The 17334-nt window shown below is 48.3% G+C and overlaps 1 protein-coding gene across 2 annotated transcripts in view; it reads right to left on the bottom strand.

Annotated features, from left to right (window-relative positions):
* Positions 1-17334, bottom strand: part of RCSD1 (RCSD domain containing 1) — a 357500-nt gene that overhangs the window by 84127 nt on the left and 256039 nt on the right. For both annotated transcript variants that reach the window (XR_011283422.1, XM_069635934.1), the window contains exon 3: positions 13134-13223. Coding sequence is in view for 1 of the 2 variants with exons in the window: in XM_069635934.1 (XP_069492035.1) it covers positions 13134-13223 (90 nt within the window). In the remaining variant the exon portion in view is untranslated. The remainder of the gene's footprint in view (positions 1-13133; positions 13224-17334) is intronic.

A 17334-nucleotide genomic window follows, 5' to 3' on the forward strand; every position in this document is an offset into this window, starting at 1 on the left:
TTCCAGGTGTCCCGCTTTCTCCCCGGGGCCATGCCCCTCCAGGCACAATACCTGTTCCTCCGTGGTGGCCTGCTTGTGCAAACAGCGCCACCCCATCCTTTCCCGTGTCATTCCCCCATTGTGCTTCCCTCCCCCCACATCAAAAGGGGCCATGCCCCCGGAGCCCAGAACCACTTCCATACCCCTCACAGTCCCCTCTACACCAATCGCCCCCTTCCTATGACCTGCATCCAGACTGACCTGCCACATCAGCAACAGAAATTTACATCACAACTTCACTAATGCCCCGACCTGTCATACGAAACTACCAACCCAAGACTCCTTAACAGACCAAAAAACCCCATAAAAACTTGACCTGGCCCGTAAAAAAAACCCAGCAGAAATCCCAAGTACCATGGTCCCCCCCTTTTATAAAACCAGACCCCCGCCTTAACCAAAATGAAGGGGTGGGAGGGTGGGACAATCATCAAGTCCAACCGTCGCCTGCCTCCCGAACCTTCCTTGCCCTTAAATACCCTAAGGAGGCGCTCTGCCCCCCACGGCCACTCGCTGGCCGTGTGCAGCGCCAAAAACCTCCCCGGGGGAAACGCTTCGCGTTCCCCCCGGGGCCCCTCTTTTGGCTTACTGCACAAAAACCCAGACTCATTTAAAAGTGGAAAAGGTCGCTTTAAATGTGACAGGCCAAAGCTTACCGTCGCCTGCCTCCCGAACCTTCCCTGCCCTTGAATACCCTAAGGAGGCGCTCTGCCCCCCACGGCCACTCGCTGGCCGTGTGCAGCGCCAAAAACCTCCCCGGGGGGAAACGCTTCACGTTCCCCCTGGGGCCCCCCTTCTGGTCTAACTGTACCCTCTTCAGGGTGAGGAGAAACCCCTGCCTCAGATGGGGCGGATCGAAAACATTCTCTCTAGCCTGGTGGATCGCTCTTCCATGGCCCTGGAGGAGGCCATTAAGGATGGGACTGACAGGAAGGTGGAGGGGTCCTTGCGGGAGGCCTATGCGGGGACATACTTGTCATTGCGCTCTGCTACATATACTTCTTATACTGCTCTGATGGCCTGCAGACTGTTTCGAAGGCCTTGCAGGAAGGTTCAGACCCTAAGTCTCAAATCCAGATGGTTCGATCACAGCTGTAATTCTTGTCAGAGTTGGTTTATGACGGGATCAAGACTACGGCCATGACTATGCGGTCCGTTGTTGCAGGTGGCCCACAGTTACATCTTAGAGACTGGCAGACTGATTCGCACCAGAAGGTGGTTGCCCTGAAGATCCCTTTCGAAGGGCATATTCCCTTTGGGGACTCCTTGGAAGATAAGGTGCACAAGGTGTTTTGGTCGGATGAGCATGTGGGAAGTTGCATCAAAAGCTTGTTCCGAAGCCTACCTCGCAACGTGTGGACAAGTTTAAACCCTGGATGCCTCGCTATCCTGCTCATCAGCCTGGACGCGAGAGGGCCTGATGGATTCCTAAGAGCGGGCGCCCGTCCCCTTGCCACAAGCAACCGAAGTCCTGATGCCAATATGGTGGGGGGTTGTCTTCAGGGGTCCTGGAAGGTTTGGACTCATCTGTCCAGGGACCCGTGGGCAAACCGGATTGTGCAGTGGGGCTGCCACATGGAGTTCAGCTCCCCCCCAATCCTCAGGAATTGTCAGGACACTGCTGAAGATAGGGTGGTGGCGCTGGTCCCTCACTACGAGAGGAGTTGGGGTCTTATGCTATCGTCTTCTTGGTCCCCAAGCCAGTGGGGAAGTTTTACTTGATCATCGACCTAAAGAAGCTGATCGTCACATTGTTACCCGCCACTTCAAGATAGAATGCTTGCAGCGGATTATTCCCATGGTGCAGAAGGGGGACTTCCTGGCATCCCTCGACCTTCAAGACGCCTATTTTCACATTCCTAACTGGGCACCTCTCCAGTGCTTCCTGCACTTCTCGGTGGGAGAGTTGCATTATCAATTCCAGGTCCTTCCTTTTGGTTTGAAGTCTGCACCCTGGATTTTTATGAAGATCTTGGGGCCCGTTTTGGACATCTTGCATCGTCAGGGAGTCGAGGTCTTCCCGTACCTTGTTGACTGGCTGCTGAAGGCGTCCTCCTCCTGCCTTCAGGTCCAGCTGCGTCGAAATGCCAGCTTCTCCAGGACACGTGTTTTGATCAACTGGTGCAAGTCCCGCCTGTTGCCATCCCAAGATCTCCAGTTTATTGGTCCCCGTTCCTGGACTTGGCGGGGGGTGGGCAGAGTTCTGTTGCCAGATGACATTGCTGTCAACTGGTGAGGACTCACTGGACTCTGTTGGCCACCTGAGGTGGTGGTTGTAGCCGGGAATCCTCCTGGAGGGCTTCCTCACTGCCTAGCCCTGGCCGATCACTCTTACCCCCAATGCCAGGGCTGGGGCAGTTCTGGGGTGGGGGCTTGTCCTGCCAGGGGGAATGGCAGAGCTGGGAGGTCTTTCACTCGTCCAATTGGTGGGAGATGGTGGTGGTCTTTAAGGCACTCAGGGCTTTTTGGCCTTCTCTGCGGAAGGAAGGGGGAGTCATGGTGGTATGGAGAGACAATACCATGACTGAGTTCTATATCAACAGGCAATGTGGTTGCGGTTAGCAGTCGCTGGGGGCCCTGGCAAAGTCCCTGGGGTTCTGAGCAGAGGTGTATCTCCTTTCGATCAAGGCGGTTCACAACAGGGGTCTGCACAACACTGTGGCAGACAGGCTCAGCAGTGTGTTCCCGTCCCAAGACTGGGTGTTTAGGAAGGGCGTCTTCCAGTGTAACTGTAGGAAGTGGGGAGTCAGTTGGGGGAAGTGGGGAACAGTTGGATCTGTTCGCTTCTCTCCAGACAGCTAAGACAGCCCAGTTCTGCTCCCAGTTTCCTTGTCCGGGGGCATGTGGGTGGATGCGTTGTCCTTCCTGTGGCCAGATTCTCTCCCTTATGCTTTCCCACCCCACTGCCCCTTGTCCCCCAGGTCTTGGTCAAGATCAAGCACATGGACGTGGTGGTGAGAGGTTCTCTCCCATCTGGCCATGCAGGGGCTGGCTTCCTTTGTTGTTGGAGTTGGCGGTGGAACTGGGTCTTTCTCTGCCACGGTTTCCGTCCCTGATGCTTCCTGCTCAGAGGATGGGATTTTCTGGCGGGTGGGGGGCTAGGAAGTTGAAAGGGGCAGGCTGCGGCCCAGGGGCTCTCTGTGAGGGTGGTGGACTCGATCCAGGGGGATAGGCGGTCGTCCATGGTGCAGTCGTACTCAGGGCTGGTTAGCTAGGAATGGTTCCTCTCTTGCCAAGGTACTGCAGTTCTTGCAGGACGGGTTTGACCTGGGTCTGGCAATGTCCCCCCTGCAGGTCCAATGGGATGCTATCTGGGCCTTTCGTGGCTCCTCAGGTTGAGGGGCTGAGGACTGCGCATTGGTTTCTAGGCTCTTGAAGGGGTTTTCCTTGCGTCGGCATGTGGCGGTTTCGGGACGCCTCCCTGGGATCTACCCCTGGTGCTCAAAGCCCTTCAGGTGTCTCGCTTTGTGCCACTTGGGGATTTGCCTTTGAAGATTCTCACCATGAAGACTGCTTTTCTTGTGGCTATCAGGTCTGCCAGGAGGTTAGGGGAACTTTGTGCCCTTTTGTGTAGGCCGCCATTTTTGGTGGTTCAGGAGGAGGATCTCTTTCTCGGGTGTGATCCCTCTTTTCGGCTGAAGGTGTCCTCTAAATTTTACCAGTCTCAGGAAGTGGTGCTTCCTGCCTTTTATCCCAATCCAGGCTCCTCTGATGAATGGGGTGGAGTTGTCTGGATGTCCGTAGGGCGGTGTTGGTTTATTTGGAACGTTCCAGGCCTCTGCGGAATGTGGATAATCACTTTCCCACTTTTGGGGCCCCTAGGCCAGGGCTGAAGGCTGTGGTTCCGACCAAAAGGCGGTGGGTCCAAGAGGCTATTCTTCTAGCCTATCAGTCTGTGGGTGTTCCCTATCCCGTGGGGGTGCAGGGCAGGTCCACTAGGGCCATGGCTGCTTCCTGGGCGGAGTCACAGAGGGGTTTTCATTGCAGAGTTTGTCGGGCGGCCACATGGGACACTCCTAATACCTTTATCCAGCACGATCGGTTGAATCTGCATAGGGTGGGTGATGCAGCTTTTGTTTCCGGTGTTCTTGGGGTTGGGACCTTCTGAGTCATTTGTTGTTTTCTTTTTAATAAAATGGTACTGGGCTTTTTACATATCAATTTGCTGCTGTGTCTGGTTCTGGCCCATTTAGCTTGCTGCCTTTGGTATACCTCACACGTAAGTACTGGAACGAAGAAGAGGGACGTGGAGGTAATGCAGGGATTACTTACCGGTAATCTTCGTTACTGCAAGTCCTCTTCCTCGTTTCAGTACTTACAGTTGGGAGTGAGAGTCCCGCCTCTCCCTCCAGACTAAGCTGAACGCGGCTAAGCTTGGATATTGCCTACTGAGGCCGGTCGGATTGGCATTGCATGATATCCCTTAGGGAGGGGCGGTGCCTGAGGAGTATGTAAAGAAAGAATTCTTGGGAAGGTGAAAACTCACACGTAAGTACTGTAGCGAGGAAGAGGAGGACTAGGAGTAATGAAGATTACCAGTAAGTAATCCCTGCATTCCGATTGGAAGCAATTGATTACGCCTCCTGCCTTTCACCTGTGATATACTTACTTTTCCTAGAGTTAATTTGGTCTCCTATTGCATGTCATGCTGCTGATGCAAAGGCGGCTCATTAGAGCGGTCTTGCTGTAGAGCGGGCTATGCCTGAAAGAACTGACTCTGCATGGCTTCACATGTGCATATCAACACAATTGCTTATGTATTCTTTATTCTGCACCCCCCAACACTTGACTTGTATAATGCAATGCTTCCCTTACGCCACCCCTTCCCCTGTGTTTCCTTCCTGGTTCGTGGGATAGGAACTCCAAACACATATGCTCCACACTACTTTCCCTACTGGTGACATTTCCCTCAACACAGGATATTTCATGTGACCTTCTACAGTGTAATGGATTTCTTTTTACCCTTTGGAAAGCAATTTACTTTTTTTCATTGTGCAGGTTGAAATTCTTTACACTCGTGGATACAAATAATAATAGCTATATGTTTACAGATAGTGCCTCATCCAGGATTCTGCCACTTTTAAGCGCTGTAATAAGTGGTGTTATTATTACCCGGATTAATAGTGCTCAATTGGTATGCCGCGGAAGGGAGAGGGCTGCTTCGTCTCTTTCTGGGATGCAAATGTACAAACTTAGTCCGACCCATCTCCGAGGGGAGCCTTTGGCTTACAGCATTATCTTCCCTGCCCTGTTCGTGAATGCATCAGCAACTGTCAATGCATATCACTGCATACTAGTTGCCTCTCTTTGCCACAGCAGGAGTGCTTCTTTATGTCTCACACATCATATAGGGTTCCGGAATTGCCTATTCATTGTGGGAAAATTAGAGCCAACCATGGTCAAACAATGAGCTATTTCTTTACCAATGTCAGGGGTCTGCAACATTTGGCTCACCAGAAGTTTTGGACTACAACTCCCATTAACCCTATCTAGCAGAGTAAATGGCGAGGGCTCATGGGAGCTGTAGTCCAAAACATTAGGGGAGCCTGATCCATAAGGCAAATGTCAATGCATTTTGAGTCTTGCTTAAACGCCAGTGCGCATTTATTATTGCTTTATAGGCCTCCTGACCCATGCGGGAGATAATGAAATCATTGACATTTTTTTTCCTAAAGGTTTTTTTATTGTGAAATCCAACGTACACATACGCTGTTCATCTAAGTTGTTTGACATATATATTTCTGGAAACCTTTTGCTAATTGTCTCCTTGTGGCAGGAATTTGGGGGTGAAGAAAAGGATCTGGGAGCCACCAGGTGAGCGCGCCCTGAGTTTATATTGACATAAGTAGGTAAATAATTGGTAGCAGACCATAAACCAATGCCACTCCACAAAAGAAAACTCGGTAAAATACACTTTAGGAAAGTTCTTTTCAATGATTTGGGATAGGCCTCTAAAAGAAGATTAGTTTGCGTGTGCACGCGCACGCACACTCACACACAAGCACCACCCCGCCCCCTTGGTATCAGGAAGACTAGTCAATCGAATAGCAGTCAAACCAAAAGCACGACTTCTGCTTAGCTGTCAATGTGAGCACACCGTAGTTGGTCTTTAGTATTGTACAGGATTGGCCACCTATCCAGGATATCATTTTCCATGTTCAAGCAGGCCTTAGAGAGTGGCCACATACGCTTGACCAGTGTCTCCTGTTGGTTCTTATACAATTGAATTATGTGGACCTTAAGAAGAGAATCTTTTTTCTGCTTTTATTGATTTGAAGGCACCTTCTCTTCTAATTGAGTAAATACACAACTATTATGGGACTTACTAATCTGGAGCCGGATGCCTCCAGAGCTTCTGAAAGCCATTTGGGTCTCCCATGAGTAAAACTACACCCACATGAAGTACAGCTGCCTGGACGAATACACGGCTGACTTCCCAGTTAGGGAGGAAGTTAGACAAGATGGTGTCCTTGTCCCTTCACTCTTTTCCTTGTTTATCAATTACCTAGTTGGACACCTGAAAACATCTGGTGTAGACTTCCCTCATATGGGCGCGACCCTGGTCCCATTAATCTCTTTGCGGACGATGCTGTCCTCTTAGCCAGAACATGCCCTGGCCAGAAGGTTGGCAGTATTGTAGGGGAAGATATCTTCCAATCCATGTAGCCAAATCAAAGAGTATTGCTTGGGTGAGGAATCACAAGATGAGAAACCACACGCAGGCGAGGGAGGCCGCATTGCAGAAGGTTGCCCATTTTGAGTATCCAGGGTTAGTTTTTGCCATTGGACAGGTGGGATGAGAAACTGCATAAAGGTGATCTTACCAATGCCCTCGTGGAGGGGAGTTTTAAAGTGCAGCTTGCAGCTAAATCCGTGGACGCCCCAGTGATGTTGCAGAATTTCTATAGCGCGCTATCACCCAGAGGTGTCCTGGTGCTTCGAGGAAAACAAAACTCAATGGAAGAAACGATGACCAGGTAGAACTCATTTAGGAAATAAGAAGGTTTTTAACAGTTTCCTAAAAAGGGTGAAATCCTCGATTGACCTGGGAGACAGAGGGAGGGAGTTCCAAAGACGAGGAGCAGCTACAGAAAAGGCTTGGCGGCCCACGGCGACCTTCCTAAATCTGGGAACCACCAAGAGATCGGGTTTCGCCGATCGAAGAGCCCCAGTAGGATGCTAGGCAGAAATATTCTCCTGGAGAAACACTGCGCCTTGCCTGTGGAGTGCACAGTGTGTCAAGAAAAGCGCTTTGAACTTAATGCGGCACTCGACAGGCAACCAATGGAGATGAGCCAGGATTGGCGAGCCATGAGAAAATGTAGGCAGGCCCTGAGCCAGGCATGCTGCTGAGTTCTGCAAGATCTGGAGCCTGTGAACGTGATACTTGTGCTGGACCAGGAGCACGACATTGCAATAATCGAGGACTCCTGAAATGGCCCTGGCAATCACAAAGCCCAGTAAATGCTCAGGTAGGAAAGGAATCACATTTCTAAGTAGTTTGAGCTTAAAGAAACCAGCTTTACAAATGGAACTGATTTGCTACTCGAGAGAGAGCGTGGAACTGATTTTAACACCAAGATTTTTTAGGGAGTCGACAGGCACTGGCATGTTCTCTAAGCTTGGGGGCCAGAAGTCCGGGGTCCAAGCCTGACTCTTAGCCCGGGGACCAATGAGCATGACCTCGGACGTCTCGCCATTAAGCCTGAGCCAGTTGGCACTCATCCAATCTGCCAATTGCCACAAGGCACAATCCCAAGCAGCTGGCAGCATCAGCTGGATCCTGGCCCTCTCTCCGAATAGGTTGGGTGCAGCCATATTGGTTCCTTTTTCGCGGAATGCCTGGGAACTGTCCCCTGCTCTAAGTTGGTGATGGAATCATTTTCTGGGACCGCTCTTGCGCATGGGGGAGGGTAAACCAATGCTTGCCCAGAGAGAAGAGCTGGGCACTCCCTCCATGGATGAGTTGAAAACTCTAACATATTTGGTTGGATTATGGCTGACCTCCCCCTGTGCTAAGATCTATCAGGAGTACATTTGGGAAATGAGGGCACTATATGGGACTGAGACCGTCCTGGATTTAGATACTTGAGGGAGTGGTCCTTTCGGTTAGACCTACACGCGAGATATACCACAAAACATGGCAGCTATGGATCTAAGGGTTATCAAGGAGGCTTTTTCGGCACCATTGTATTGGACAACGCCTAGAGAAGATATCTGCGGGGCCTATGGGTTGGGCCTTTAGCACAAGAAACCTAGCCCCAGAAAAAGAAGGGTATTTAGAGCCAGGTCTCCTAGTACAGGCAGGATGACTGTATTTACAGCTTAGAATGCGTAGCCAACAGCTGGCAACAGTTACATGCAGATGGGAAAGTGGAAAGTGAGCAAGTCCCACCTCCGCTTGTGGTAGCATCCGCCCAGAGAGTGTTGCACACATGCTCCTGTTCTGGGGTACACATCGAACCCTTTGGAAACACTTGTTTAACAAGTTAGGAGCGCGCACTGTGAAAGGGGCATGTTATCATATTTTGGACCCTTTCCTACCCCACAAGCTGACGAGCCTGGAAAACTAGAGGGAAATCGAGCCACAGGTTTTGAGATGGGGTTACATGCCAACCTCCTGGATCAGCTGGGAGGGAGATTTGATCACGGGAAGCAGGAGAATTAAATTTCCCCATTGAACTGTATTGGAGTTTGGCATATTTTAGGCGGGAGACAGTCAAAAATAAAAACATTTTTTTCCAAATATATTTTATTGCTGAATTTGCACAATTACAAGATGCTTAGTCAATATCTCACATTTTAAGTAAACTTTCACCATACAGATGTTCTACCAAACCACAACTTTAAATTCACCTTCCCCATCCCCTCTTACACTCGCACCCCACCCTCCACCCCTTCTGCAGTTGCGTCTTGTGTGGCTCCAGGATTGTCACATCAGAGATTCTATTGGAGTCTGTATACCGGCTCCTACGATAGCTCGTTCCATCATCTGTGGAGAGTCTTCCTACCATGTTCACATATTGGGTCTATATCCCCTCCTGAGGGTCTAGGTTGAGGTGCACCCGTATTGTTAGTTCCCTCTTCCCCGGTGTCCAATGCAAGCCGCTTCTCCCCACCATTACTCCTCCTATTTACAACCAGGATGTGCTAATTACTCCTTTACCGCGTGGTCCTTCTTTTCCCCTGTGTCCCCCTCCCACTTTCCATCTGTAGCCTCTCTGGGTCGTACTTCTCGAGAAAGGCCGCCCATTCAAAATAAGAACATTTTTAACAGAAAAATCGAGAGTCTACCGCATAAATCGGGCGGGTTGGCATGTATGTTAGAGCAACCTTGGGATTGGCACCCAGTAGGATTACAAACGCAATGGTTGGCATAAATAAATCAGACTAATTAGACAATGGGTAATATTAGCACTACTGTAACGTCATACCTGGATGCCGGCTTCCGGGCACGTCAGGACACCGGTATCTGTTGCTCTCACCTGTCCAACCGCACCACCACTTGACAGAATGACTAAATCCAGAGGAAGTGCACAATGAGGGTGGATGGCCTGAGTTCCTCCCACTTGCCTCAGAGTACTGATGTTCCATGTGACCTGCTCTATCCCCTCACTGTTTCTGGTGTCTGTTGAGGTGCGTCTGTAAAGAGGAGGGGGCACATTTAATTGCTTTTGTGCACATACCCCTTGTGGCCCACCCTACCTCCCACTTGCCCTCGGCCCCTTGGTGCCAATGTACATGTCTTTTTGTCCACATCAGCTGTCAGGATAAGGTAACTCCAACGCTCCCAGTCTTGCCCAACAACGACTAGGAGGATTCCAAGGGCAGCCGAATTGCTGTAGAGTTAATCTTGCCTCCACAGTATTTTTCTGTATCACGAAACAATGTCAATGTCTTCGTTATGTCCAAGCCTCTTGCTATGTTTTGGCTCTCGCTGTCGTCGCACAGGCTGGAGTGTCAGGAAACGCCTCCAGGGGAATTGTGTACCATAGGTAAGTTGCCCCAAGCGAGGGTGGAGTCTTGAGACCCTGTGTCTCTGGCCTCGCACTAACCTGTTAGGTCTTTCCTTCACAGACGTGCAGGGGTGGACTGGCCTATAGGGAACTCTGGAGAGTTCCTGGGCAGCCTGTGCACCCTGGGCCTCTTTTGTGTGGTAACTTATTTTATTACCTCATTTTCTCATCGGAAAAGGGTTGAACTGGCTGAAAATGTGTAATATGGGCCACTTTGAACATTATTTCCAGTGGTGTCCAGTCAATATGTCGAATGCATTTTTTCGAAATGCAAAAATGTCGACAAAATAAAATCGAAAAAAAAAAAATTGATATTGCTTTTTTTTATTTAATACGTTTTTGGGGGGGGGGGTTGTAAGAAAAATAAAGTGTTAAAGAAAAAAAACAGGGGTTTGGGGGGGAACCCCCCATAAAAAAAAAAAAAAATAAACATTTGAAAAAAAAAATGTCGACTTAATTTTTTTGAAATGTTTGCATTCTAAATAATGTAATTCGAAATGTTCACTATAAACCATTTCCAGTGCCTCTTTTGGTTCCCAGCCCACCCCTACAGGCGTGGTTTTGGACAGCGGTGCAGCCAAAATGGAATATGGCAGTGAGAATGGCAAGGGCATGTCCCAGGTTAGTGCAGTGTCTTTTAGTTAGTTGGTTTTTAGTTGCGTATTTATAACGTGCTTAAATACCCAGAAGTTTCTTAGCGCGGACCCAGGGATCGAACCAGTGTTGCTTCGTGTCGTCTTGCTTCCAAGGCGAGCACGTTGCCGCTGAGCTATCCTCCCAGACTTTTCATCCCTTACGTTGTACTGGGCGGGGCGGACATAGCAATAAACAGGAGTCACGCGATGCTTGCAGGTGGGAGTCTCGGAACGTCTGGCACGTGATATTGGACGCTTTCCTGACTCTCCTTTCCTCTGTAACCTTACACTATAAACCCATGTGCCCTTTCCTGGCCCCATGCGGGTGTCGCTCGCCGTGTTTGGGGTTCTCGTGTCCCACACCTCCCATGCCATGACAAATATATACCATAAGTGGTGCTTTATCACAATATCTTATTGGCTATGTGGATGAGCGTGCTTGTCATGGGAGGATAGCTCGAGCAGCAACGTGTTCGCCTTGGAAACAAGAGGACATAAAGCAACACAGGTTCGATCCCCGTGTCTGCGCTCAGAAACCTCTGGTCATTAAGCAAGTTATAAATACGCAACTAAGACATATTCCTGTAACAGCGCCTCGATGCCCCCGAGCTGTGTGAGCGCTTTAAAAAATTGCAAATAAATAAATTTGCATCCTTTAAACCCCACTGCATGCGGGCACAAGATAAAAGGCAGTGGTAGTTTTAGGTTTGTCTTTGTTTAAACGCTAAATTATATTATTGTGCAATCATTTTATGTAAGTATTGTCTAACAGGTGGTGCCTGAAGCTAATGTAGTTGGGTCCACAGCAGTGAAATTAACCTCTGTAAATGCCCACACAGCGCTCATGAGTGGGCTTTTACAGATTTTGAGTGAACCTCCCCCTCTCCACAAACCCATGTTTGTCAGTCCCGCACAACAGGTGGCAGAGTGTCAAATTCTTCCCATTTCTCTTCTGATGAGAGGCCCACCAACACCACCACATTCACCCAATCATGCTTGGGCTTCAACTGATGCATCAGTAACATCCTAAGGCAGGAGTCTGCTCTCCAGGTGTGCTGGACTATGACTCCCATGATCCCTCGCCATTCAATACGATTGTTAGGGCTGATGGGAGTTGCAGTCCAAAACGTCTGGCGAGCCAAAGGTTGAAGACCCCCTGTCCTAAGGTATTGCATGATTGGCTTTGACCCACTAAGTAATTTATCTCGATGCATAGTTGAAGAATTTAACTTGGGCCTCTCAACTGATTACAAAGGGCAGTAAACTTCACTCGAGTGATGGTCCCAACCCTCAGTTGCTCCAGCACCTAGTGCAACCAGTGCTTTGCTAAAGCGTAGATGGTTTGGGAGTAGATACACTAGTGCAACCAGTGCTTTGCTAAAGCGTAGATGGTTTGGGAGTAGATATTCTAGTGCAACCAGTGCTTTGCTAAAGCGTAGATGGTTTGGGAGTAGATATTCTAGTGCAACCAGTGCTTTGCTAAAGCGTAGATGGTTTGGGAGTAGATATACTAGTGCAACCAGTGCTTTGCTAAAGCGTAGATGGTTTGGGAGTAGATATTCTAGTGCAACCAGTGCTTTGCTAAAGCGTAGATGGTTTGGGAGTAGAAATACTAGTGCAACCAGTGCTTTGCTAAAGCGTAGATGGTTTGGGAGTAGATATTCTAGTGCAACCAGTGCTTTGCTTAAGGGTAGATGGTTTGGGAGTAGATATTCTAGTGCCACCAGTGCTTTGCTAAGCGTAGATGGTTTGGGAGTAGGTACACTAGTGCAACCAGTGCTTGGCTAAAGAGTAGATGGTTTGGGAGTAGATACACTAGTGCAACCAGTGCTTTGCTAAAGGGTAGATGGTTTGGGAGTAGATACACTAGTGCAACCAGTGCTTTGCTAAGCGTACATGGTTTGGGAGTAGATACACTAGTGCAACCAGTGCTTTGCTAAAGCGTAGATGGTTTGGGAGTAGATATACTAGTGCAACCAGTGCTTTGCTAAGCGTAGATGGTTTGGGAGTAGATATACTAGTGCAACCAGTGCATTGCTAAAGCGTAGATGGTTTGGGAGTAGATATACTAGTGCAACCAGTGCTTTGCTAAGCATAGATGGTTTGGGAGTAGATATACTAGTGCAACCAGTGCTTTGCTAAAGCGTAGATGGTTTGGGAGTAGATATACTAGTGCAACCAGTGCTTTGCTAAAGCGTAGATGGTTTGGGAGTAAATATACTAGTGCAACCAGTGATTTGCTAAAGCGTAGATGGTTTCGGAGTAGCTATAAGAGACCATGAATGGTTGGCTGGGAATATCCTGGCCCATCACAATGATTTGTGATGGGCAGATCCATTCAATCAATTGCAAATGTGGGTTTCCAATGCAAAAAGGTAAGATTTGAGGATTGCACACTTGTCCCCTTTCGACCCATCCCGATTAATTGGAAGCAATTGAGTCTTACCTCCTCACCGTTGTGACCCGATTCTGTCTTGATAACTGGAAGCGGAAGGGTACATGGTGGCTTCTTTCGGAAGGGCTTCGGGGGAGCCACCTAAGACAAAATTAGGAGAAACAGCAATTAAGGTAAGGGGGGGTAGAACTATGTTTCCAATCAAGAAAGCGGAAAAGAGGGTGGAAAGCAAGTGGACAAAATACTCTGCTAGCAGAACTATGAGTTTGACTATCTCCAAATACATTATCCTAGGCATCTTGTGGGCATCGCTAGGGGTAACAGTGACTATCCCTATATTGTTGGTTGCATGCATGTTACTTACAGACCCTGTAACATGCGTGGCTCCCCCTCCTCACAGGCGTCTGTCGGCACTATGCATGGTGGTTTAAGTGAGCTAGTAATACAGGCAAAAAAGGGGTGCCTACACTTCCCTTGTTCAACTATTGGGAATAGTTGGCTCTTATTTAGTACTGCGTCCAACATTCGCTTAATGGGTCCTACAAGGGGAAGTGTACGAACGGGGTGGGTTAGCAGGGGTTGAGCAAAATTGATTCTGCTGAAGCCATGATGTGAGGCAAAATGGAGTAACCACGCTCTGATGTTTCTAAGCATCTGCCTGTTGATATAGTTTGTGGTGATGCGTGTTGCGCAAATGGTGATTAGTATAGTTATAATTGTTCTTTTATAACGCGCTTAATACTGGAGGAGACCAGTTTCTAAGCGTGAGACCAGGATTCAAACCTGTGTTGCTATGCAAGACAACGTGTTGCCCCTGAGCTATCCTCCCGGCCCAACAGATGCAAGACAGATTTGCTCCAGGTAAGCCACTAACAGTTAAGGGGTGAGATATGCTGTGTGTGTTTGCAAGGGGATGTTCCTAGGCAGACAGGTATCGCAGTGCCGGCAGGTGTGCTAAGACATCATTCAGGCATGTGTGTGCAGAGTTCCAAATAATTATTTAGTTCCTGCTTGCAGCCTAAAAGAGCCTGGTTACCTTGACACCAACAGCTACCAGGAGCAACTTTAGACTCCTCAGGTCAACTGATGCCGAACAAACACACCTATGTGAATTTAACTCTGTGCATTTGGGTCAATCTTTAAAAAAACATTAGGACACAACTATACAACATTCCAAGTCTAAGGGGCACACATAAGGGACACCATGATATGTTTGCACCTTATGTGGAAGTTAGATTTGCTATGTTCTAGCCCCTTGCCCAACCGTGGAAGCTCCTTGACACTGCTTAATGTTTTGAGCTCCTACAGTTCCAATCTTAATTCCGATCCCTGTGCATAGCTATTGGGAGGGTTTAGCGTGTTCGTTAGGGTTTACTGTGAAAGTGAGGGAGCAGATGAGAGTGTAGGGGAGGTGTGTGGTGAAGACACTACATTTCAAGGTTGAGTGGCATGTAGCGGGGGTGGTGCTAATGTTGAAGCCCATAGGTGTTGATTATTGTACACTGTTGAGAGTTAGCTGTTAGTGGCAGGGCAACGTCTCAAATATAGCAGGACAATAAAAGCATCAGATAATGTCACTAGTGTTATACAAAGTCACAAACATTGCGTGGCATAGCATGACTCGTATGGCATAGCGTGGCATAGCATGTGTACGTTCTCGGGGGAGGGGAGTGCACTCTTATGTACAGTAAAGGGCAAAATAAAAGATCAACAGTCCAAGATGATCAAGAAAGTGGGCTCTGATTGGATTTATTGATCTGTGTGTATAGAGTTGAATGGAGGAAGATGTCAAAGTTTCTTTTATTTAAGAACAGAAGCTGCTGTCCTCAGGATAGCTGGTCAGATGTTCTATGTTCATTTGACGACTACTTTCAGACGTTGGAATTACGTAAAAAAAAAACATCGACTTAAAAAGAAAATGCAGGACTTACCCCAAGCTACCCCTTTCTCTATTGTTTGACCCCTATCCCATCCGCCACCCCACCCATTTTTACCCCCATATATTTACATGTTTTTTTTCGTATTAATCCCGATGTCAGAAATTACATTGAAAAAAATGCTGTTGGAAAATAGACACGATGCCGGCCAGACATCTGATGGTGATTTGGTTTGCAGTCTGTGTGAGGCATAGAACAGAACAGCGCAAAGCTTAACACAGCATCTAGCGTTAGTGTGAGTGAAGCCCTTCCTTTCCCAACTCTAGACCTACCTGAGAAACGTACAACGCAGCGTATTGCAACCTGTGAGGTAACCAGATCCTGCCTGATGGAGGGAACCTGATCTTTGCTCTGGACCATGAGACGACATTGGGCCTCATTACGAGGTTGGAGGTAGCCATGCCGTTCATACCGGCATGGCTACCCCCAAACTCTGGTCCGGCTCTGGGTACCGTGAAAGGGAAATTACCGTGCCATTCCGACCTCAGTGGGCCCAGTAATTCCCCTTGCGCGAGAGCCGGAGCCAGTACGTCCCCATTCCCATTGAGCCCTTATAGGGAATGGGGAGGATGGTAGCAGCGGTACCATTCATAACGGTCCCGTTGCTACCATCCAGTTCTGCTCGCGGTTGCTGCTCTGCACGCTTGGCCTGACCAGGCGAGCAGAGCAGCACCCGCGAGCAGAACTCGTACTGTGGCGGCATGGTAACAAAGGCGCCGGTAGCACTACCTGCGCCGTTGTTGCCTTACCACCACTATTGTAATGAGGTCTGTTGTGTCTTCATAGGGGTGGGTAGACATTATCATAAACATTAGCAGCATTCATAGCCCTCTCACCCACGCCACCATAACACACTCTCCCATTCACATATGCACCCCCACACTCATCCCTATACAAGCAGTCACACACGCATTCACGTTGCTTTTTCATTGTTTCTGCTCTTTTTATGACTTCAAGGTGCTTAGGGGCGGACTTCGTGCCCAGAGGTGTCATTTTCATGCCTCTTGCGCAGCTATGATGATCCGACTCTTTTGACCCATTGTTCTTCTCCAATCAAAGTTCAGTAAGTGTTTGTAACCCATACGGGTGAGTACCAGTATAGAATTGTGGTGTTTGCATTTATTTAGTTCAAGAGTATAATTGCCACATATAGTAGTGAGTGACTTAGTATGCTCAAGTGTGTTTCCAGGAACTAACAATAAACCAGAGGAACAAATTCATAATTATTTAATGGACTGGATGATTGGTCAAATAGTGATGTGTGCGCTGATTGAAACCTAGTGTCCTTATGTTGTCTAGTGCAGTAGAGAGTGACTTACTCTGCTCAAGCAGGAGTGTTGCTAGGTCTGGAAAAGATCTGGGGCTACGCTAATGTCGGGGCTGTCGGGACTAGGGGCTAGCTAGTCTTTTGGTTGTAGTCCCTGAGCGTCCATCCGGGGCTGCAACGAAAAGACCCAGGGCTATAGCCCCTTCATCCCCCTCTAGCCACGTCCCTGTGCTCAAGTGTGCTTGAACGAACAGGCGATGCGCGACTTACTGAAAGATTGCTGTAAAGTTAGGAGCACCTTTCTACATTGAGAATTCAGGACTTGGTCTGAGAGCTTGGAGTGGCCGCAGGGCCGGTGCAAGGAATTTTGCCACCCTAGGCAAAGTGTCAGATTGGCGCCCCCGTCACTTTGGGTCCTAGCCCTTCTCATCCAACCCTCCCCATTTTGTTACTGATTGCTGCATCCCCTGTGTTTCATAAATATAGGTTTATTAAACAAGTCAATGATACTATAGCAACAACAAATGTAATCCTGAGGCATGTGGATGTAATCCTTTCAGTACATTATGTATAGACAATACAATACAGACTAGGAAAACTATTTTGGTAATACATACTTAGACACCTTTGAGCACATACGGATCACTACCTGATACAAAATACAAAACCAGTTGGTTCCCGCTACTTGCTAAGTATGATATGTATAAATTCAACAATAGTTTGCAATATGTCTCTTATTAATAGTCTTAAAACACCTAAAAGAAAGTGCAAAATAGTGTGTGACTCCCCAAAACCATCAAAAAACCCAAGAAACACTGGAGCAGAATTTGTTTGCCACCTGTCGACATAAACCATGAAACATATGTGTCTGGGTCACCAAACCCATCATGTATCGTACATGATGCCTTTAGTAACCCAGACATATAACACACACATATCGTGGCCTGCATGTTACTTCGTACCATAGAAATTAACTTTCTGAGCTTTCATTTTCACAAATGTAGACACAAGGTTCTTGATATCATTGTGTTGCGCAATGTCATGCTCT

This window comes from Ambystoma mexicanum, chromosome 7p (genome assembly GCF_040938575.1).
Source record: "Ambystoma mexicanum isolate Mex_15411 chromosome 7p, UKY_AmexF1_1, whole genome shotgun sequence".
Lineage (NCBI taxonomy): Eukaryota > Metazoa > Chordata > Amphibia > Caudata > Ambystomatidae > Ambystoma > Ambystoma mexicanum.